We start from the raw sequence: 24,154 nt of genomic DNA, 5'->3' as shown, positions 1-24,154 counted from the left end.
CACATTGAAGGGGCAGTGGAGCTTTGGTTTCTGAAAATAGTAGGCATTGTCCTTTCTGTCCAATATAAAAACGATTCATGTTCTCTGTAGAATATTTGGAAAATTCAAAAAAGTATAGAGGGAAAAAAAGAGAGCAATCATGCCATAATTCTATCACCTACAAAAAACTACTATTAATATTTCGGTGTCTTTCTTTCCCATAGTTTTAATGAATGCATATGTCTATACATATTTTAGGAAGGCAGTATTGCACCGTGGTTGAGTGTGGGTTGGGAAGTCTGACACCACTCATTTGCAGTTCTGTGGCCTTCGGCAACTCCAAAAAAAAACTCCCACAGTGGCCCACAGGTTATTTCTGTTCTTTTTCCTAGGCCTGAGTGAGAATATAGGATGTTACTTGTGTTGGACAAATAGTAATGGGTTATTACTGGGTGAAAGAAGTGAAAACATCACCTAGACTAAAGAAAGTAAGACTATTCTTAGATATTTCTCATTCATTCCCTGTAGTTAGCTTCTCTACCCCTCTGTCTCCTCTCTTTACCTCACTTTGCCTTGAAAAAAGCCACTGGCATCATACCAACACCAAATTCCATCAAGATACGGTCCATGCTATCTACAGCATTGTCTTACCTCCTTGAACAATAAAGTTTGCTAATTCTTAACCTATTCTTCCACCAGTATGCTATCATTTTAACTTATAAGTTTATAATAAGAATTACCTGGTAATAAAATTTCCCCCAACACTCTTCATCTTTCAATTTTGAAAAATGGTTATTTCACTTATTCCAGATTAATTTTATTTTTTTTAATTTTAAAAATCATTTATTTATTTTTATTTTATTTATTTATTTTGGTTGCCTAGATCTTAGTTGCAGCAGCGGGGCTCCTTAGTTGCGGCTCACAGACTCCTTAATTGTGGCTTGTTGGCTCCTTAGTTGTGGCATGCAAACTCTTAGTTGCGGCATGCACATGGGATCTAGTTCCCTGACCAGGGATCAATCCCACGTCCCCTGCATTGGAAGGTGGATTCTTAACCACTGCGCCACCAGGGAAGTCCCAGTTCCAGATTAATTTTAGAATAATCTTTTCAAGTTAAAAAATAAAATTTTTGTAGACTTGCATTTAAATTTATGGTTTAATTAAAGAAGAATTAACATCTTTAAAGCATTAAATCTTCCCTTCATGGAATATAGAATATCTGTCTTTCCATTTATTTTCTTCATGTCCCTCTGTACAGCTTAGTTTTCTTTATGTAAGTCCTGAACATTTCCTTTTAATTTTGTTCCAAGTTATTTCATAGTTTTGGTTGCTAGGGTGAATGAGAATTTTTTTTTTCCCAATCACAACTGGCTATTGGCTGTACTAGAAAGCTACAAAGAAGTTTTATTGATATATATGTGTGTATATATATATATATATATATATATATATATATATATATATATATATCTTTTAGTGGACAACTTTGCTGCTCTTATTAGGTCTAACCATTTTTAATGATTGATTATCCTTAGGTTTTTAGGTACTTAGTTTGCAGCCAAAAACTGTGTCTCTTTTCCAGTAGTATACTCTTTATTCTGCTTCAGTACATTGGCTAGATTATCCTTTCAGAACACTGTTAGATAACAGTAGTTAGAAAGGGTCTGTCTTGTCCCTAACAACATTATTTCTTTATTAAGAATGATGCTGGGTGTTGTTTCAGAAGATATATTTTATCATGTTAACAAAGCTTCTTTCTTTCCTAATTTATTAGGGGAGTTTGAAAAATAAAGAATAAATGTTGATTCTCATTGTCAAATACTTTATTATTATCTATGAAAGAGTCTTGGGTCTTTATTTTCTTTTGACCTTCTTCTGTGAGGTATTATATTAGTGGATTTCTTTTGTGGGGCCAACGTTACCTTCTCAACAAACTCATCAAATGCATCATGGGCTGCAAGGTTGGGCAGACCTGGGCTGCCATCCTAGCCCACCACTTACTAGCTGGGGTGTCATGTACAAGTTCTAAATGGGGATGCACAACAAATGCTGGCAGTTATGATACATTATTCCTTCACTATATTGATGAATTTATTAATGCTTTTATTTAGGAAATTTGCATCTATATTGTTGAGGTTGATGTGAAATATATGTGTATACGATTTATTAGGTTGTGTTCACAAAAATGAAATATGCTCGTTTTTTTATTTTCCTATGCTCTGCAGCAGTTAAAAACAGCAAGAGATATTTATATACCCATGTTCACAGAAGCACTGTTCACATTAGCTAAGAAGTAGAGGCAACCCAAGTGTCAACTGACAGATGAGTGGATAAACAAAATGTGGTATATACATACAATGGAATATTATTCAGCCTTAAAAAGGAAGGAAATTTTGACACATGCTACAACATGGATGAGCCTTGAGGACATTACGCTGAGTAAAATAAGCCAGTCACAAAAAGACAAATACTGTATGATTCCATTTATATAAGGTATCTAAAGAAGGCAAATTCATTGAGACAGAAAACAGAAGGGTGGTTGCCAGGGGCTGGGGGGAGGGGAAAAAGGAAAGTTGTGGTTTAATGGGTACAGAGTTCCAGCTTTGCAAGATGAAAAAGTTCTGGAGATCCATTTCTTAACAATTTCATTGAGATGCAAATTCATTAGCCTAGTTATACATAGGACTTTCTTAAAATGTGCATTCGTTGTATACCTTTGTTCACTTCTAATTTTGTATATATATTTTTTTCCTCTTTGTCTACTTTATTTTTTCAAAGAATAACATCGTGAATTTATCTACCAAGATTCCTATTTATAAATTCAGCAATATCTGCTATAATACTCCTTTCCTTCTTCCTGGCTTTCTTAGCATATTTTGTTATTCTTTTTCCTAATTTGAGTCAAATGCTTATTTCATACCCTTTGATTCTTTCTTATTAAATATTAAAGCATTTAAAGTTCTAAATTTCCTTCTCTGTATAATTTGTAGAAAGTGCAGAAGTTTCAATTTGTGATACTGCATTATCACTCATCTCTAAATAAAGACAAATGGCTACATATGTAGTTTTTATTTTCTCATATGCTTTTCTTCTTTTACCTTCTAAGAGGTAACCTTCTATAATCATAAAAGGTTAATTAAACAAATTAACTTTAATTTATTTAAAATAAATTAGTTAATTTTAAAATTAAATTTTAAATCTTTAAAATCATTATTCAAACTGTGTGCATATTTATTGCTCTGTTCCTTAAAAAACCAAAGCTTTCCCACTTATTAGCTGGGTGACTTTGGATAAGTCTGTGCATTTATTCCTATCTTATTGATTGTCAGGCACTGTCCTGGGAGCTGAGAATACAAGAGTGAACAGGACAAAAGTTGCTGTTTTCACAGAGTATTCTCTCTCTCTCTCTCTCTCTCTCTCTATATATATATATATATGCTAGAAATAAACAGGATGATTTTAGCTAATGACAGTATGCAGACAGTAAAGAAGATGTGGTAGAGTGATGGGGTGGAGACGGTTTTTTTGTTTTTGTTTTTAGATAGTCTTTTTTTTTTTTAATTTGGCTGCATCAGGTCTTAGTTGTGTCATGCGGAATCTTCATTGAGGCATGTGGGATCTTTTGTTGTGGCGCGTGGGCTTCTCTCTAGTTGCGGTCTGTGGGCTCCAGGGCATGTGGGCTAAGTAGTTACGGTGCACGGGCTTAGCTGCCCCGCGGCACGTGGCATATTAGTTCCCCGACCAGGGATCGAACCCGCGTCCCCTGCATTGGAAGGTGGATTCTTAACCACTGGACAACCAGGGAAGTCCCGGGGTGGAAGTGTTTTAGATGGGGTTGTCAGGGAAGACCTCTGCTAACTGCTAGATCCCATGGACTCATCTTGGTCCTTAGCCCAGAAAACCTCTCCTGAGCCATTTTGTACCACTCACCTCCCCCTTTTTTAAACTGCTGCTTTCCTTGGTTTCTGTGACGAGATAGTAGTGACTTTGTCACCACTGTCTCTTGGTTTCCTCCTACGTCTCTGACCTCCGCCTTTCAGACTTTAGTGCAGGCACATCTTCCCCCGCCCACCCTGTTGGGCAGCACAATCATCTCTCCTGGCAGCTGGAAGAAGAGCTCAAATGCTGGCTCCCTCTTCTGAGAGCTCTTGCTTGTATTCAGACCTTTGGCACAAGGTGACACTGGGGTGGCGGCACAGGCTCAGTATACAATGTCTGAGTCAAGGCAGTAAGATGGCTTCCCACAGGCGGAGGTTAGAGCACAAGTCCACCTGGCTTTCTAACACACGGCTCAACACCAAGGACATTATTTCAAGGAAGGGCTCAGCAAAAGAAAGTAAGGAAGTACTGTGCTGACTGAAAGGCACTCAACACAGCGCTAGAAAGCAAACATGGTCCTATCCTTACATGACATGAGGTTACAATGACAGTTCAGTGACCTGACTCACATAAAACAATAAGAAAACACTGCAAAACAGCAAAAAAAAAAACACATAACAAATTGTGGGAAACAAGCTATAAGTGCCACTGGAGCTCAAAGAAGGAAGCCCTCAGAGTGAATTTATCAGTTCAAGAAGACACTGATGGTAGAACTTGAACCAAGCCCTCAGGGAAGCAGGTTTAATCACCAAAGGACACAAGAGCCCATGGTTATTCAGTGCGACAGGGCTGGATTCTGGATCCAACAGGCACAATGAATGATGCTGGGCTTATCCTGTAAGAGTAAGGCCCACTTCTAACCCCAAGTAGGCAAAGGTTAACAAAAAATTCAACCCTGGACTAAGGAATAAAGACTTCTGTGAAGAGGATCAAAGTTCTCTTCCTCTTCTTTCACCTCAAGAAATAGTTGGAACAACAGAAGTGGGAGGTTCAAACATGAGTGGGATGGAACCAAGGGTTAAAAGATACGGTGCAATCTCTTTAGGTCCTGGCTCTGCTCTGGGTCTTAGGGGAAATGAGTAGAAATTTGGAATGTTTCTTCTGATTCTTGAGGTTCTCAGTTTTCCAGTTCAGAACATCAGGGCAGACCAAAAAGGTGTTTGGAGCTGAGGCTCAGTTAGTGATAAAGAATGTGATCTATCTGAGGAGTCCTCTAGCTGGAAGTTTGAGGGGGTAGAGGTCTCGCAGGTGGAAGTAATGGCACCTCAACTCTAACACTTCCAGAGATACAAATAACATGTAGCTTAAATCTTTATATTGAATAGCATTTTTACAACTCTCATAGTTGCATATGGAGTTCATTCTATCCTCATTCGAGGTAGGTATATTAGACTGATCCCACTTTACAGAATTTTAAAGAAGTTTGGGAAGTTAAGTGACTTCCTGGTGAATGAACAGTTGGGCCTAGAAGCAAAGTCTTTAATGTTCAGTCTGGCACTTCCTCTCAAGAGGATGATGTTCCAGTGTTCCAAACAGGCCTTCTCAGTGCCTCAAGCAAAGCTCCTCACAAAAAGAAATGAGCCTTACCTCTGAAGTTCCACTCTGGGCTCACAGGCTTGAAAGATCCTTGGACAAACTGGTCTCCAAACCCAGGTGGGGTTAATATACTGAGATATAGTGGGGAGGGGTTGGGAGGCACAATACAAACTGGACTGTTTTCTAGGGAACAACATCCGGTCTGATCCAAAAACTGTTCTCAAAGTCCACTTGAAGCAGACCAAAGTCACAGGATTCACTGGGCCCTCATGTCATTAACGCTTTGCTCCTAGCAGTCGCCAGTCCTGTCAACCCCCACATGAAAAACTCCTTCCTCTGGGGTAACTGAAACCCAGAGGTGACCAAAGTCCAAGGGGATAGGCATTATGATTTTAAACTCTGGGGTGCCAAATGGAAGTGGAAACCCTTGCCTCTCAAACAACAAGTATCCACCATGACACTAGGGAATGCTTCCCCCCACTAGTGAATGCTCCCCACCATGCCTTTTAAGGTATCTGGTACCCAAGAGAGCATTATAAGGCTTAAGTGGTTTTTTTCTTCCTCTTTGGTGGTATTTAATTAGGAGTACGTGGAAGTAATCAGCTGAAAAAACCCAGGCCTGCCCTGACCCCCAGCAGAGTCTTCACCAGCGTCTCTGCACCTGGCCCATGGCACTTTGGAGGGTCTGTGCCTCTGAGGCCAGCTGGGATGCAATCAGATACTGCTTCTTTTTCCCCACTCAGTTCAGACCAGTAAGTATGGCACTTGTGTGGCTTGGGAGAGTGGAAAGGTTTTCAGGAGCCCAGAAGTCAGTCTCTTTACCGAGTAGTTGTTACCCTTTCAATACAAGCTTCTTTCCTCAGGTTTTGTGGTCTGACTCCCTTTTATTCACAATATTCCTTTCCTCCTTTCCCTACAGTTCTGGCTCCTTTTCTCTCACTGCCCTACCCAGTCTCCCTGCTTCCTTGTGAGCTGGCTTGATAGCATGTCTCTTCCACAGATGCAGGGTGAAGTGAGACACTAAAGCTGGCCTGTGCAAAGTACCGCTTTCGTGGCTAGACTGTAGCAGGTCTGAAGAGGACAACTGCAGACTGATTTCCCACACCCATCCATTTACTGAGATTTCTTGTGCACAGGTGCAGAGGCAAGAAAATGTGATGATCTGGTAAACAGTAAATGATCAATGTGGTTGCAATCTATGATACAGTTCACTTTGGTTCAACAAACATTTGCTGAATGTCTATGATGTGCAGAGATTGACGAATCAGTTCAAAACTCCCCGGTATAAATGACTAGTACAGTGGTTTTCAACCCCGGCTGCACTTGAGAATCCTAGCAGCTTAAAAGACAAAAACAGAAACAAACAATATCTGGGGTCCCTCTCCAGAGATCTGGATTTCACTGGTTGGGGGTGGTGGAGTGTGAGTATCAGTACTTTTTAAAAAGCTCCCCAGGTGTTTGAATGTGCAGTCAGGGCTAACAGCTTTATGTGACCATATGTAGAAAGTGTGGAATAAGGGCTAAATTTAGATTTTAAGCAGTGGAAAGCTATTGTAGGTTTTTGAGCAAGAGAGGAAACATGAGGATGGCTGTAATGTGGGAAACTTCTCCTGACTGTACTGGGCAGAAAAGACTGGAGTCAAGAAACACTAAAAACAAAGAGACCTGGTAAAAAGCCTACTGCAATATTTCAAGTAAGGGGTAATAAGATCCTAAACTAAGCAGCAGCCTTGAGAATGGAAAGAAGGGGTGAATTTCCCGGAAAGTGCAGGGCCAGGCAATTGTAGGACTGTTAAGGGCAAGGGAGAGCAGTCCAGGCTGCCTCTGGGGCTATGGCAGGAAAGGAGGGCAGTGACCAGAGAGGTTCTCTTTCCCTTGCCCAGACCCACCTACCTCCACATTCCCACCGACTCTGAAACTACAGAAGAAAGAACTTCTAGTATCTTTGGAGTTAAGAACTCATGAGAAGAACAAGAATATAGACACTTGGCTTTCAGGGGAAAAGTTCAAGGGTTGCTAACCTAAGCAATAAAGACTGAATATATTCGGGACACAAAATTTAAAAATGAAGCAAAACTTCATACATTTGCAAATTTTCTTTACCACAGAATTTTGATACAAAAAGAAATCATTCTCCTATCCAAGGCATTTACTCTCCTGCCCTGACCAGAGAGGACACAAACAATACCACTAATTTCTGGGCAGCCTTATAACACTAGGCTCAGCTCATAGAAAAAATACAGAATCAACTGCAGCTTCAAACATCTTCCTAGATGTTGCCTAAGTCAGAAAGGAAGAGCCAACACAATAAAACTAGTAGGGTGGGGTGGCATGGGAATATAATCATTTATTTGGAGTGTAACCTGGTACTCCAAACAAAGGCTCTATTATCCTCAGCTGAAAGCTTTTAGGGCATAAGGAGGAAGTGAATGGGATGACCGACTTGAGACAGCACCAAAAGAATAGAGATGACTTCACAGTCCTGGAAGATGGCAAAAGGCAGAGAGAAAAGACTGAACAATTAAAAGTGAACTGGGACATACCTTCGATGTTGGTACATCTCAAATTCCATTTTCCCCTCACCTTTCCCCAAATAACCAGACCATTTAGTTAACCTCTCTAGACAATGCTTGATCCAACAGATCATTCTAGAGCACAAAAAATATATATAGTTGTTATTTTATTGTAGAAGAAAAAATATCCCGAAATATTTGTTAAATAACAGTAACCCCTGACAAAATCATTTTTCAGGGTTCTTGGGCCTCACCATCTGGTCAAACGCAGCGAGCTCTCCCTCAGCCTTATGATAAGCTTCATTAATATTGCCATAAACCACAGGAAAACTCAAAAGATTTTCTAAATGGCTTCCAAATTTCTGCATAGATGCCCTTAATTAGTCCAAAGGTAAACAATAAACAAGTTGGCAGAGAAGTTAGAAGGATCTCTGAGAGGGAAAAAATGTTAACAATTGGTGAATCTAGAACAAAGGGTATATAGGTGTTCATTACAACATTTTTTCAACTTAATTTTTTAGTTACAGGCAGACTGAAAAGTTGCTTTAGCATGATCATGCTATTTTCCAGATGTGCCTAAAAAACATTCAATTATTTCTTTTCAAACCAGAAATAGAAAATCAGTTCTCCCCCAGGTGATACGTTCTATTCTGTTTTAAAAAGCTTCCAGAGCTTTCTGGAAAGTTTAAATTAAGGGGCTACAGTACACTGATATGGTTTTATAGTTCTTGGGAAGTGTCTGAGTCAGACTCTCATCGAAGGTCTGTGATGGTCACTGCTCTGTCCACAACAGTCACGTGGTTGCAGCTCTGCAATAGGGAAAAAGAAAGAAAGGGGAAGTCCTGGAAAATTCTGAAAAGTCATCTTTAAAACTCCTTACTTGTTGAAGTCATGGAAGATATCTTTTACTTAACTTCCTGTATGTTTTCTTATCTTTGAAAAGCAAGTTTAAAAGCTATTTACAATAAGCAATTCACTGCCTAACTTCTTATATCTTTTGTATATTGTCATGATACATAAATATATATGTTTAAAAAAAACCCAAACAAACAAACAAAACTCCTATTTACAATGCTTATTCTGGCTAGTGGTTTCCAGGCTGGCAGCCAGACTGCTACTTAAATGGCTGTTATGGTAAGGGGTTTGGGAATTATTACTTCCACCAACCCAGAATCAATAGGCTGTAGCCTGAATCAATGTGGGCACATATACCTTCATTTATTTTTCAAATGTATGTATATTCTAGAGTCATTCATAAAATATACACTTATTTAAATAACTGCTGAATTCATTGCAGTTTTTTGGGTTATTATGTCAACCGGATAATAAAGTACACCTACTCTCACATAGGGAATACTCCCTTTTGGCATGCATAAGGGGTCATCCTAACTGAAAGCCCAGGCATTTCTGGGGGATTGTGTAGCCTCTGTTTCAACATCCTGGTACCTAGACATTTATTACATTCCAAGGCAGGCTGACCTATTTGTGAACAAGTCTGTCAGGAAGTTCTTTCCCATACTCAGCTGAAAACTGTCATCCCACAGGGTCTTAAGTTTTAGTTCTGGGAGTCACACCCAATACCTTTTTATACAACAATTCTTCTAACACTTACAGTCAGTTCTCAGATTCTCCCTGGGGTTCTCTCCTAAACATCCCCAGTTTCTTTTATGTGACAAGGGTCTGAGTCCCTTTTCCATGTTGGTCACTTTTCAGGGAACCCAGAAGAAATAGTAATACTCCATGGCCAGCATGGAGTGAAGCAATACTATCACATTAGATTTGAGGGGAAAAACTGAAACATGCTTATCAGCAACTGAAACTTTTTACTCACAGAATACCACCTGGGGAAAAAAACTTTCTAAGAAGGTCATAAAAACCCCTGTTATCTAAAATCAAATTAAAAGCAAAATTCCAAAATTAAATATACTTTACTTAAGTGGCTTTTTCTTTTGAATTCAAATCTCTTATTGAAGTGCAGGCTTAGCAACTGATGATGATGAAGGAAAAAACCTAACATGTAATAAGCAAGCTACTGCACTTGGTACTTCCTGTGCATCACTTCATTTAATCCTGTCAATAACCCTATTCAAGTATGTATTATTATTATTATCATCTCCATTTACAGATGAGAAAGCTGAGGGCCAGGAAGGTTAAGTAACTTGATCAAAGACACACAGTCCTTAAGTAGCAGAGCTGAGACTCAAACTCCTTCCTATCCCACACCGCTTCCCATGTATGTTTTTATTAGGGAGATTTGGAAAAATAAGTGACAAGGCTGATCTTCTATGTGTGTCACAAAGGACAATGTGCCTCATCAGCTCTGACTGTCTCCCCTGGTTAAAGCACAGCTCCGATTTCTTCTCCATAGATACATACACAGAAGAGAGGTGGATCCTTGCTGTGTGGATGAAATCCTTTCTGGCGACAGGAAGAAATCTCCTCTAGTCCGTGGTCAGTTAGTCTAAAGAATCCAGTTCTGAAATAAGAAAAAGCAGGTCTAGAATCAAGCAAAGGTGTCCCCTCAATCACACACACACACACACACACACACACACACACACACACACACACACACACACACACACACACACACAGAGCAGTGAAGAGCTCACTTTGAGACAGCTTCAAAAGTATGCTGGCTCATAGGTCTCTTCTCTGGTGAATGAATCAGAGTTAGAGAATGACTCATCACCACCACCACGCTAGTTTTACTGGGAGAATTCATAGTAAATAACAGGATTTAAAATGAAAAAGAAGCTAATTTTTGGAGATAATCTGTTGGATTTTGAAATTTTCTAATCTGATATCAATCTCTTGAAATTCCTACTGCTTCAAGTCAAACACTTCAAATTTTTTATGTCCTTTTCTTATAAAAGCACCTAGGTTGTTGCTTGGATGCTTTTGTAAACAAGTCGAGTAGGTTTATCAGGATACAGGGCTTAAAAGGAAGCCTTTTTAAAAAGCCAATCAATACCACAATCTATATATTTTATAGAGAACAAGGTCTTAAGAATGGAGAACGTTTCCTCTGAGGCTTTTCCCCAGCTATCTCCTTGCAAAACCCTGAACCGCACCCTAGGTACTTACTCCTGGAACTTGGGGGAACAAACAATGGCTATCGACTCTGGCAACATCATCTGGTAGGAGCAGTGAGTGTGTAGGTCAACACTGGAGAGGAAGGCGGTCTGCGTGGGATGAGTCTGAGAAGAGAAAAAAAGGCAGGGACCCCTTCAGCGAGAATACACAGTCAAGCCTGGCCCATGAGGGAAGGTAGAGCCAAGTAATTCTCAATAACTTGCCATGATCTCCTTACGTACAAAGCCATTAGCAGCCATGAGGAATATGCCTGAAGTTCATAATAAGTAATGAACTTCCTTCCCAGCACTGTAAACGAGTATCGTGTAACATGAGTATGTGAAGAGACTCAATTTCTAATTGACCATCAAGACTTATCTGGCTCCTCACAAGCTCTCTCGACACAATGGAGTCTCCCATACTAGAACAGACAGTACCTGCTGCCCAATACAACAACCTAGTAGAAGTCAAGGACTTAACAAAGCACAGTTAGATGAATGATTCTTCTTCCTGACGGAGGGGTTAAAAGGTCAAGCATGAGTCTGGGGCTCTATAGGCACAAGTGGCAAAAGCTGTCCTGTGGTTAAAGCATATCTTTCAAGGATATGAGAGGCAGAGGGTTACTGGGATTTCAGAAGGGTAGTTAAATCACACAAAGGACCCTGTCTTATTTAAGAAAAAGACCAAGATATTGAATTTTGAGGGTAATCAGTTAAAGCACCATCTAAATTACATTCAGTTTATCTCATTTGTTTCCAGTTATTTAATGGTTTTTTGTTTTTTTTTTTTTGGCCGTGCCTCGTGGCCTGCGGGGTCTTAGTTCCCCAACCAGGTATTGAACCTGGGCCACAGCAGTGAAAGCACTGAGTCCTAACCACTGGAATCCCCCAGTTATTTAATGTTTTATTGTGCATACTCTTTGTACACAAATGGACCATATAATGACTTAACGTTCATCTCAGAGGGGGTGTGAGATAACAAGGATGGAAAAAGAAAGACCCAATATGACTCAAAAAGACCACCAATCTTTACTGACAGAAAAGCACGGAAAATAAATATGTGCCCTTGACCAGTGTTTTCAACCCTGTTGTGCAAAAAATGAAGCTTCTGAGGAACTTGTCAAAAGCACAGGCTCCTGCACCCCACCCTGGAAATATCCATCCTGAGAAGGAAATTTTTTACTTTAAAGCTCATTAAATGATTCTTAGGTGCAGCCTCATCTGAGAAGCACAACTGCATAGACTGCTGTGACCAGCTCATTGTGGAAGAGGTCTGCAATACAGGAACATGTTAGCTGAGTGCTGACAGTAAATCTACACACAGGTCTGCATGGGGAAGGAAAGAACTTTCATGACCACAAGGGAGAAACAGTTTCTACCTAATAAGAATATGATCCTATAGACTGTTAGGGACAAACGGCCTGTGCCAACACCCTACATCCCATGGTTACAGCCTGAAATTTTGACTGAGAACAAATAAGACCTACACAAGCTGATGAAGGCCTCCAATCTAAAGTTGGGTTAGCTAGAAAGATGATATACAGACACATAGCAGGGGCTCAATAAATAATTGTTAAACTAAACCAAAAAATCTTGTTTGAGCCTCTGCTCCCCACTAACTACTGCACCTTCTCTCCTTCCCTTTACAGTCACGTTTCTTTTTTTTTTTTTTTTAAACATCTTTATTGAAGTATAATTGCCTTACAATAGTGTGTTAGCTTCTGCTTTATAACAAAGTGAATCAGTTATACATATACAATATGTTCCCATTTCTCTTCCCTCTTGCATCTCCCTCCCTCCCACCCTCCCCATCCCACCCCTCTAGGTGGTCACAAAGCACCGAGCTGATCTCCCTGTGCTATGCGGCTGCTTCCCACTAGCTATCTATTTTACATTTGGTAGTGTATATATGTCCATGACACTCTCTTACCCTGTCACATCTCACCCCACCCCCTCCCCATATCCTCAAGTCCATTCTCTAGTAGGTCTGTGTCTTTATTCCCGTCTTGCCACTAGGTTCTTCATGGCCTTTTTGGTTTTTTTTTTCCTTAGATTCCGTATATATGTGTTAGCATACTGTATTTGTTTTTCTCTTTCTGACTTACTTCACTCTGTATGACAGACTCTAACTCCATCCACCTCATTACAAATACCTCCATTTCATTTCTTTTTATGGCTGAGTAATATTCCATTGTATATATGTGCCACATCTTCTTTATCCATTCATCTGTCGATGGACATTTAGGTTGCTTCCAGGTCCTGGCTATTGTAAATAGAGCTGCAATGAACATTGTGGTACATGACACTTTTTGACCTATGGTTTTCTCAGGGTATATGCCCAGTAGTGGGATTGCTGGGTCGTATGGTAGCTCTATTTGTAGTTTTTTAAGGAACCTCCATACTGTTCTCCATAGTGGCTGTATCAATTTACATTCCCACCAACAGTGCAAGAGTGTTCCCTTTCCTCCACACCCTTTCCAGCATTTATTGTTTCTAGATTTTTTGATGATGGCCATTCTGACCAGTGTGAGATGATATCTCATTGTAGTTTTGATGTGCATTTCTCTAATGATTAATGATGTTGAGCATTCTTTCATGTGTCTGTAGGCCATCTGTATATCTTCTTTGGAGAAATGTCTATTTAGGTCTTCTGCCCATTTTTGGATTGGGTTGTTTGTTTTTTTGTTATTGAGCTGCATGAGCTACTTGTAAATCTTGGAGATTAATCCTTTGTCAGTTGCTACATTTGCAAATATTTTCTCCCATTCTGAGGGTTGTCTTTTGGTCTTGTTTATGGTTTCCTTTGCTGTGCAAAAGCTTTTAAGTTTCATTAGGTCCCATTTGTTTATTTGTGTTCTTATTTCCATTTCTCTGGGAGCTGGGTCAAAAAGAATCTTGCTGTGATGTATGTCATAGAGTGTTCTGCCTATGTTTTCCTCTAAGAGTTTGATAGTGTCTGGCCTTACACTTAGGTCTTTAATCCATTTGGAGTTTATTTTTGTGCCTGGTGTCAGGGAGTGTTCTAATTTCATACTTTTACATGTACCTGTCCAATTTTCCCAGCACCACTTATTGAAGAGGCTGTCTTTTCTCCACTGTATATGCTTGCCTCCTTTATCAAAGATAAGGTGACCATATGTGTGTGGGTTTATCTCTGGGCTTTCTATCCTGTTCCATTGATCTATATTTCTGTTTTTGTGCCAGTACCAAACTGTCTTGATTACTGAAGCTTTGTAGTATAGTCTGAAGTCAGGGAGCCTGATTCCCCCAGCTCCATTTTTCGTTCTCAAGATTGCTTTGGCTATTCGGGGTCTTTTGTGTTTCCATACAAATTGTGAAATTTTTTGTTCTAGTTCTGTGAAAAATGCCAGTGGTAGTTTGATAGGGATTGCATTGAATCTGTAGATTGCTTTGGGTAGTAGAGTCATTTTCACAATGTTGATTCTTCCAATCCAGGAACATGGTATATCTCTCCATCTATTTGTATCATCTTTAATTTCTTTCATCAGTGTCTTATAATTTTCTGCATACAGGTCTTTTGTCTCCTTAGGTAGGTTTATTCCTAGATATCTTATTCTTTTTGTTGCAATGGTAAACGGGAGTGTTTTCTTAATTTCACTTTCAGATTTTTCGTCATTAGTGTATAGAAATGCAAGAGATTTCTGTGCATTAATTTTGTATCCTGCTACTTTACCAAATTCATTGATTAGCTCTAGGAGTTTTCTGGTAGCATCTTTAGGATTCTCTATGTATAGTATCATGTCATCTGCAAATAGTGACAGCTTTACTTCTTCTTTTCCAATTTGGATTCCTTTTATTTCTTTGTCTTCTCTGATTGCTGTGGCTAACACTTCCAAAACTATGTTGAATAATAGTGGTGAGAGTGGGCAACCTTGCCTTGTTCCTGATCTTAGTGGAAATGGTTTCAGTTTTTCACCATTGAGGACAATGTTGGCTGTGGGTTTGTCATATATGGCCTTTATTATGTTGAGGAAAGTTCCCTCTATGCCTACTTTCTGCAGGGCTTTTATCATAAATGGGTGTTGAATTTTGTCGAAAGCTTTCTCTGCATCTATTGAGATGATCATATGGTTTTTCTCCTTCAATTTGTTAATATGGTGTATCACATTGATTGATTTGCGTATGTTGAAGAATCCTTGCATCCCTGGGATAAACCCCACTTGATCATGGTGTATGATCCTTTTAATGTGCTGTTGGATTCTGTTTGCGAGTATTTTGTTGAGGATTTTTGCATCTATGTTCATCAGTGATATTGGCCTGTAGTTTTCTTTCTTTGTGACATCTTTGTCTAGTTTTGGTATCAGGGTGATGGTGGCCTCGTAGAATGAGTTGGGGAGTGTTCCTCCCTCTGCAATATTTTGGAAGAGTTTGAGAAGGATAGGTGTTAGCTCTTCTCTAAATGTTTGATAGAATTCACCTGTGAAGCCATCTGGTCCTGGGCTTTTGTTTGTTGGAAGGTTTTTAATCACAGTTTTAATTTCAGTGCTTGTGATTGGTCTGTTCATATTTTCTATTTCTTCCTGGTTCAGTCTCGGCAGTTTGTGCATTTCTAAGAATCTGTCCATTTTTTCCAGGTTGTCCATTTTATTGGCATAGAGTTGCTTGTAGTAATCTCTCATGATCTTTTGTATTTCTGCAGTGTCAGTGGTTATTTCTCCTTTTTCATTTCTAATTCTATTGATCTGAGTCTTCTCCCTTTTTCTCTTGATGAGTCTGGCTAATGGTTTATCAATTTTGTTTATCTTCTCAAAGAACCAGCTTTTAGTTTTATTGATCTTTGCTATTGTTTCCTTCATTTCTTTTTCATTTATTTCTGACCTGATCTTTATAATTTCTTTCCTTCTGCTGGCTTTGGGGTTTTTTTGTTCTTCTTTCTCTAATTGCTTTAGGTGCAAGGTTAGGTTGTTTATTCGAGATGTTTCCTGTTTCTTGAGGTAGGCTTGTATTGCTATAAACTTCCCTCTTAGCACTGCTTTTGCTGCGTCCCATAGGTTTTGGGTTGTCGTATCTCCATTGTCATTTATTTCTAGGTATTTTTTGATTTCCCCTTTGATTTCTTCAGTAATCACTTCATTATTAAGTAATGTATTGTGTAGCCTCCATGTGTTTGTATTTTTTACAGATCTTTTCCTGTAATTGATATCTAGTCTCATAGCGTTGTGGTCGGAAAAGATACTTGATACGATTTCAATTTTCTTAAATTTACCAAGGCTTGATTTGTGACCCAAGATATGATCTATCCTGGAGAATGTTCCATGAGCACTTGAGAAAAATGTGTATTCTGTTGTTTTTGGGTGGAATGTCCTATAAATATCAATTAAGTCCATCTTGTTTAATGTATCATTTAAAGCTTGTGTTTCCTTATTTATTTTCATTTTGGATGATCTGTCCATTGGTGAAAGTGGGGTGTTAAAGTCCCCTACTATGATTGTGTTGCTGTCGATTTCCCCTTTTATGGCTGTTAGTACTTGCCTTATGTATTGAGGTGCTCCTATGTTGGGTGCATAAATATTTACAATTGTTATACCTTCCTCTTGGATCGATCCCTTGATCATTATATAGTGTCCTTCTTTGTCTCTTGTAATAGTCTTTATTTTAAAGTCTATTTTGTCTGATATGAGAATTGCTACTCCAGCTTTCTTTTGATTTCCATTTGCATGGAATATCTTTTTCCATCCCCTCACTTTCAGTCTGTATGTGTCTCTAGGTCTGAAGTGGGTCTCTTGTAGACAGCATATATATGGGTCTTGTTTTTGTATCCATTCAGCCAGCCTGTGTCTTTTGGTGGGAGCATTTAATCCATTTACATTCAAGGTAATTATCGATATGTATGTTCCTATTCCCATTTTCTTAAATGTTTTGGGTTTGTTATTGTAGGTGTTTTCCTTCTCTTGTGTTTCTTGCCTAGAGAACTTCCTTTAGCATTTGTTGTAAAGCTGGTTTGGTAGTGCTGAACTCTCTCAGCTTTTGCTTGTCTGTAAAGGTTTTAATTTCTCCATCACATTTGAATGAGATCCTTGCTGGGTAGAGTAATCTTGGTTGTAGGTTCTTCTCCTTCATCACTTTAAGTATATCCTGCCACTCCCTTCTGGCTTGCAGAGTTTCTGCTGAAAGATCAGATGTTAACCTTATGGGGATTCCCTTGTGTGTTATTTGTTTTTTTTCCCTTGCTGCCCACGTTTCTTGAAAAACCAGTTATGCTCACTGTGCCCACCATGCTGGAGACAGAGGCAGGCATTTTTATGAAGAGAAAACAATACACCAAAGGAGTTCCAGAAATAAGTGAGGAGAGTGAATGCTCAGGGCAGCCTGGGTGCCTGGATGAGTAGAGCAGCCACAGGAGAGCAATGCCAGCTAAGCCAAGGTGAAGGAGTGCCTTGAATACTGAGCTGGGGGTTACACAATAGTTGGTGATAAACATGACCATACAAAGTTTTGGACCAGGGAACCTGATTGATAGCTGGCAAGGTAGAGAAGGAAGAATTGACCTTTTGCCTTCTCCTCTTGCCAATTTTAAGATCTGAGCAAATGTTATGGTCTGCTTTTGTTTGCTTTTAATCCCAAGTTAGGAAGGAATGCTACAGAAATATCATGGGGAAAAAAAGCTGGAATACTATCAATTTAGGCTCTAAATTCCTTCCTAGCTAGGCCCTCACTGATATTAAAAATCCTTTTACTCATTTGTGGCTAAGATCTACCTGAAGTCTAAACAGAAATTATTCCAAACTTTCCCCCATCTTCTCCAGTTTTTAAACTTACCTGTCTCCTCCTGCTGGGCAGTGGATCTAGACTTCAACCTTGTTGATAGCAACAGCACCTAAAATGAGTTCCCTCAACCCCTCCAATTATAACCTCAAAAATCTCTCTTTCTTCCTTCAATTCTGTCTCAGAGGAGTGAGTGTTTTCTCCCCCATGTGAAGATGATTCCCTTTTTGTACTTTTTTTTTTTTTTAAATAAATTTATTTATTTATTTATTTATGGCTGTGTTGGGTCTTCGTTTCTGTGCGAGGGCTTTCTCCAGTTGCGGCAAGCGGGGGCCACTCTTCATCGCGGTGCGCGGGCCTCTAACTACCCCGGCCTCTCTTGTTGCCGAGCACAGGCTCCAGACGCGCAGGCTCAGTAGTTGTGACGCACGGGCTTAGTTGCTCCGCGGCATGTGGGATCTTCCCAGACCAGGGCTCGAACCCGTGTCCCCTGCATTGGCAGGCAGATTCTCAACCACTGCGCCACCAGGGAAGCCCCCTTTTTGTACTTTTGATTTAATACTTTCCTATCTTCACATTACCTTGTCTCTCCTGACCTCTGACATCTCCTGCACGGGCTCCACTATACTCCACCAGCTCACTGGGCTTAAAAACATGTTCAGGGACTTCCCTGGTGGCGCAGTGGTTAAGAATCTGCCTGCCAATGCAGACGACACGGGTTTGAGCCCTGGTCCAGGAAGATCCCACATGCCACGGAGCAACTAGGCCCATGCACCACAACTACTGAGCCTGCACATCTAGAGCCCGTGCTCCGCAACAAGAGAAGCCACTGCAATAAGACCATGCACCGCAACGAAGAGTAGCCCCCGCTCGCCGCAACTAGAGAAAGCCTGCACTCAGCAATGAAGACCCAACGCAGCCAAAAATAAATAAATAAATAAATTAAAACAAAACAAAACATGTTCAGACAACTATACACAAGAATGCAGATGAACCTTAAAAACTGAGCAAAAGAAGCCAAGCACAAAAGAATACATATTATATAATTCTATTTACATAAAGTTCAAAACCAGGCAAAACTAAACTATCGAGTTTAGGGATACACACTTAGGTGGTAAAGCTATAAAGAAAAGCAAAGAATTTCCAGAAATGTCAAGTGAGGGACTATCTATACCAGAGAGGAAGGGTGACTGGGCAGGACACGGAGGTGGGAGTGTGCTTCTGGCGACGCTCTATTTCTTGACCTAGGTAATGTGTGCACACAGATGTTTGTTTAATGATTCATTAAAGTGCACATTTATTTTATGTACTTTCTTATATATATTTCAAATATAAAGGCTTAAAAAAAACCAAAATAAAAACAGAACACATTTTCACACTAAACCATAAATCAAGCAAACTCTCTCAACCTGGCTATTCCTTAAGCCACCATTCCATCTCTTTCCTATCCTTTAGTCAGTGCTAAGCTCTTCAAAAAATCAGTATATATTTCACTATCACCACAACCTCAATACCCATTACTTCTTAAACCTTTTTAATCTGCCTAAAACCCACTAAATTGAGGTCATCAATGACCTCATCAAATCCAAAGGGCTCACAGAAGTCTTCATCTCTCTGCAGCATGTGACATAGTTAACATCCTGAAGCTTCTTCTTAAGACGTTCCTCCTCCTTTGGCATCTGTGCCCTAACACTCCCCTCACCTTTCTCTGACATCTCCTCGCTTCATGACTGACTACTCCCTATGCTCCCCTAAGTGGCCTGTCCTTCAAGCTGCCAGTGAATCTCTTCTTGCTCTCCACCCTCCTCCAGTTCCAAGGCTTCCAAGGTCAGCTCTACGCCGAGGTCTCCCGGTTCTCTTTCCCACCTAGACCTTGTTCCCAAGTTCCAACTGCCTGATAATTACCTCCACCAATATAATGTCAAATACTCAGAACTGAAGACACCATTTGCCCCACTTCCAAGTAAGTTCTCCTGCTGGAGCCTGTTTCTGCTTATGAGATGATTAATCATTGCCACCCCCATGAGTCAGGCCTGAAATCTCTAAGTCATCACTTTTACTCATCATCCTCTCTTACTCATTCCCCACATCCTCTGAAATCCTACATTAATCTCTTCCTTCCCAAATGCACTGCCGTCACCGTAGCTCTCATCATTATTAGATTTTATCATCACGTTAACCTCTTAAATGATCTCCCTGCCTCAACTTCCTCACTGAAAAGCAGAACTATCCTGCCTGTCCACCCAAAACCCTCCAGAACACTGCTCCTAATGTATCATGTGAAAGCTTACCTACCACTGTTTCCTGATATGAACCATAAGCCCCAGAAAACTGGACCACTCAATGCTCCAGGATCACAGTCTGCCTATTCCAATGTTGTCCCCTCTGTATGGAACTCTCCCTTGGCTCACCTTGTCAAAATTCTAGAAAATCACCCCAGGTGTGATCCTTCCCTCTGAATTCCACAGGGCTGTTTGCACCTCTTTAGGCACTTGGCACATTCTGCCTCACATGGAGAGTTATGACTTGTCTATATGTCAGTCTCCTTTATGAGACTAAAATCATATCTTACTCAAATTTGTATCGCCTGGCAGATAAGGTACAAGTTTTCTACTCCCCATGTACTATAACGGGGGATACACAATAAAAGGCAAATATTTATGAAAGGACAGAGGCACACTGACTGCCTCACAGGTCAGTATTTCCCAAATTCTAACATACAAGTGTGTACAATCTTCCCAAATCCAGAAATGAGCTGCCTTGTTTGTATGTAACCCTGTCACACAACATGGAAAACAGCTTGGTCTATGAGAATGAGGGGTTGAAAAGGAATAGAAAGAAAAATTAAGAAGAAATCTTTAGGGATGGAATTATATTTTACCTGAATATTACCAGAAGACTGTTAAGACATGCAGACAGTTGAAAATCTCCTATATTGGTGGCCCTTCTGATTTACGTAAAAGTGTAGGCTGCTTTAAGAAAGACCAAATGGAGGCATCTGAATTAACTTCCTTGGCTCATTTAAAATATTTTGATTTATATACCTTTCAGGAACATCATTTGTACGAAGTAAGGCATAGCCTCTACCGTCAAGGTCCACATATACTCTAGGCTAGCATCCTATCACTGTTCATGCTCACAGGGGAATTGGGACTTTAGGGAAACAAGTTCATTTCCATTAAAAAATTTTAAGTTAAAAAGCCCTAAGTAGGGCTTCCCTGGTGGCGCAGTGGTTGGGAGTCTGCCTGCCGATGCAGGGGACACGGGTTCGAGCCCTGGTCTGGGAGGATCCCACGTGCCTCGGAGCAACTGGGCCCGTGAGCCACAACTGCTGAGCCTGCGCGTCTGGAGCCTGTGCTCCGCAGCGGGAGAGGCCGCGGCAGTGAGAGGCCCGTGCACCGCGATGAAGAGTGGCCCCCGCTTGCCACAACTGGGGAGAGCCCTCGCACAGAAACGAAGACCCAACACAGCCAAAAATAAATAAAGTAATTAATTAATTAAAAAAAAACAAAAAACAAAAAACAAAAAACTCTTGCCTGAAAGCCATGGGGGAGTTTGGGTCTTTTGAGCATGAGCTGCCCATTCTCTAAAAAAAAAAAAGCCCTAAGTAATGCCCAGAAATCAATACTGTGGTGCAAGCAGTTAAGTATGCTAGGGAAGTCAAGTCTGCATCCAACAGAGGGAAATACAACCATCTAAATAGTCTGGATACAATTCACTCTGCTCCAAGAAAAAAAATAAGCAGTGTGTTTATAACATCATGTGAGAAGAGGAGACGAACCCCTGGAGAGGTCGGAATTGCTTACGTGAATCCAGCCCAGTGTGATGAGACCCTGCTGATCCTGTATGAGGAAAAGCTCTTCTTCGTTCTCAGTGTTGCAATAATCAGACCCAGCACTTTGCTTGTGGATGAGGACGTGGGTAATGGTAAACTCATTCCTCATCTGTCAAATGAGAAAACAGCCTGTCACAATTCCCTGGCACTTAGGCAACCCCACTCTGTCACGGCAGTGGAAAGTTAAACATCTGTACAAGCGAAGGCCCTTCCTCCCAGCATGAGCCTTCTTCGTGAGGTGAGTCCCTTATGTCAGTCATGTTCACAACCCTGACTGCCCAAGTACATTGCTTGGGGCCCTCTGTAAAGCCACAGATGCCCACAGCCCTGTGGGAATTCCCTGCTGCAGCCAAACATGTCTACTCATGCCTCTTAAGAAGCTCTGGGTATAGTACCATTTCTCTTCCTTTGTTCATGTCTAGAGTAGCTTCCTTTTACTATTTCTCTAAGCCCTTCCCATCCTTTAAAGCTCAGTTTAAGTCTATTCCACCTTATGTGTTTATTTATTCAGCAGTTAGTAATGGGTTCTTTAAGCACCTCCATTTAATGATCCTTCTTTCCTCATAATTCCTAGTGCTTTTATTGTACATAGTAGTCAGCATACTATCTATCTTTTGGTGTATATCTCCCATCTCTCCAAAGTGCTTGGGTACTTTTTGCGGACACATGCTCTGTGCCTTACATATTTCATATTCCCAGGTCCTGCCATAAAGTCGGTGTTCAAAAGCTGATATACAGGATCTTCCTACCAAGTTTAAAATTAGGTATTTCTTACCACTGGCATTAAAATAATCAGTTCAGTTCAAGGGACTTTGAAAATCAATCAAATACAGGGTCACTAAAATCAAGGTGACATTGCATTATGCTGCCCATGGCTCTTTGGCAGAAGGATTGGCACAAAGAGTAACTGACCCTGGATATCTTCTTCTCTGAGAGTCACAGGAGGCCAAGGGGGAAGAAACAGTCTCAGCTCAGGAAAGCATTTGTCTTTTACCAGTTTTCCACAGAGAATTCCACATGTCTCTACTCCCCGGGCAGTGTTGGCAATGGCCAACTGGAGAAACTGTGGGCAGAGCTTCCCAGGCACCACCACGTGGCGCAGTCCATCGATTGTAGGAGCTGTAATGGAGAAAGAAGAAACGTCTGAGATCATGGGGCACAGCCTCCCCAAGCAGACCTCAGAGTTGGCAGACCTGGGAGAGCAATGCTAAATCACTGGGGTCCTGCAACTGTAGGCAGTGCGTGGGGATCTCATCCTTATGGCAGAAGAAAAAGGGCTATAAAGTCTCTTCTCCAACCTCTTGCCACAGCCATTGGGAGTATGTTATTTCAAGGAAAGAAAAGAGGCTTTAATCATTCAAGTTAACACAAGGGTAAACTACTGCTTAAAAGAAGTTTCTGAGCTATTCAGGAATAATAGTGAGAGACAATCCTGCCGAGTACATGGGGAGAAACCCTGAAGGCCAGGCTTCAAGAGTCCAGCACCCCTTGCCCACTCTTACCTTGTCTTTTTAAGTGGATCTTCTGCGAAGCTGAATTCCTTACATGACTACTTGAAAGACAACTCCTAACAAAAAGATCTATTCTAATAATCAAGGCATACTCATCATTTTGCCGCTATTGTTATTTTCTCAGATAGCCATACATTGGTGAGAGGAGGAAAGACTCAATAGTTTTTATGGCTAGACTGAATTATCACTGACTACATACAATATTTACCTTGACTAAACTCCTTACCAATTAGGAACATTTGCAGGGCAAGCACAATTCAGCAGCTCTTTTTTATTATTTAAAGGTCAGTGGTTGAATTGTAAGGTGGTACTATAAGTCTCAAATTTCCTTTACAAAAGGTCAACAGTGGTCTCTAGTTCACTGAACATTTCAAATCTCTGTATAACCCTTAAAAGCTGAGGGTCTGACTTTCAAGGATGTTATTAGCTCTTCAGAAAATCGACCTGGCCCAGGTAAACTATATGTCTTAAGCAAAGTCCACTTTATAATATAGCTGTGATAGAACACAGTATAGTAATACTAATCAAATGGATTTCTGTGACCAGAGCCTAATGAGTGGGATCATGGAGGGAGTCGTAGTTGAATCTCCTGGAATGACACCCTGTTTGGCTGCAGCTGAGATAGAAGAGGACGCAAGCAAATGAATTCACTACCTTCCGAGTTGCTCAATGCTCCAGGTTTCAAGGATCTATCCACTACAGGTGGCTTGGCAGGCCTTACAGTTGTATTACAGTCCCAAGGCTGTGTGTATGTAACAGGTGCCGTGGGGAACACATCTAGGGAGGGCTTCTCTAAGTCAGGTACCAGTGGGCCGTCCAGGCCAGGGTCCACTTTCCCAAACTCCTGTACAATTTTCAGTCGTTCTTTTTCTAGTTCCTGGTTCCGGATCATCTCCTCAAAGGCATGGAACTGTTCCTGCTCCAACTGCTGCTGCTTCTGTTGTGCCACCCTCTGTCTTTCCTTTTCCAGCTCTTGCTGGATGGCTACGTTTCGGGCAAATTCTTCCTCTTCCTTCTTCTACAAAGAATGAATAGGAGTTAGGCTAACACCTTACACTCAAGTGACTTCACATCTTAGGAGGACAAGGCTTTTCAGCAGGA

The 24,154-nt window shown here is 40.6% G+C and overlaps 1 protein-coding gene across 3 annotated transcripts in view; it reads right to left on the bottom strand.

Annotated features, from left to right (window-relative positions):
• Positions 1-7,570: 7,570 nt before the first annotated feature.
• LOC118905699 (STAM binding protein) overlaps positions 7,571-24,154 on the bottom strand; it is a 47,351-nt gene continuing 30,767 nt past the window's right edge. Inside the window, exons 5-10 of one of the 3 annotated variants that reach the window (XM_036872416.1) lie at positions 23,708-24,071; positions 22,537-22,661; positions 21,514-21,651; positions 10,995-11,107; positions 10,284-10,383; positions 7,575-8,716 (exon numbers count right to left, since the gene is read on the bottom strand). In XM_036872416.1, the coding sequence (XP_036728311.1) occupies positions 8,660-8,716; positions 10,284-10,383; positions 10,995-11,107; positions 21,514-21,651; positions 22,537-22,661; positions 23,708-24,071 (897 nt within the window). In that variant the 3' untranslated portion in view covers positions 7,575-8,659. Of the gene's footprint in view, positions 8,717-10,283; positions 10,384-10,994; positions 11,108-21,513; positions 21,652-22,536; positions 22,662-23,707; positions 24,072-24,154 lie in introns of all 3 variants that reach the window. The other 2 variants (XM_036872417.1, XM_036872419.1) reach the window with 2 other exon arrangements.

Source organism: Balaenoptera musculus, chromosome 13, assembly GCF_009873245.2.
Source record: "Balaenoptera musculus isolate JJ_BM4_2016_0621 chromosome 13, mBalMus1.pri.v3, whole genome shotgun sequence".
Classification (NCBI taxonomy): Eukaryota; Metazoa; Chordata; class Mammalia; order Artiodactyla; family Balaenopteridae; genus Balaenoptera; species Balaenoptera musculus.
The sequence above is the reverse complement of the archived record's forward strand: the minus strand, read 5'-3'. Positions and strand labels throughout refer to the sequence as shown.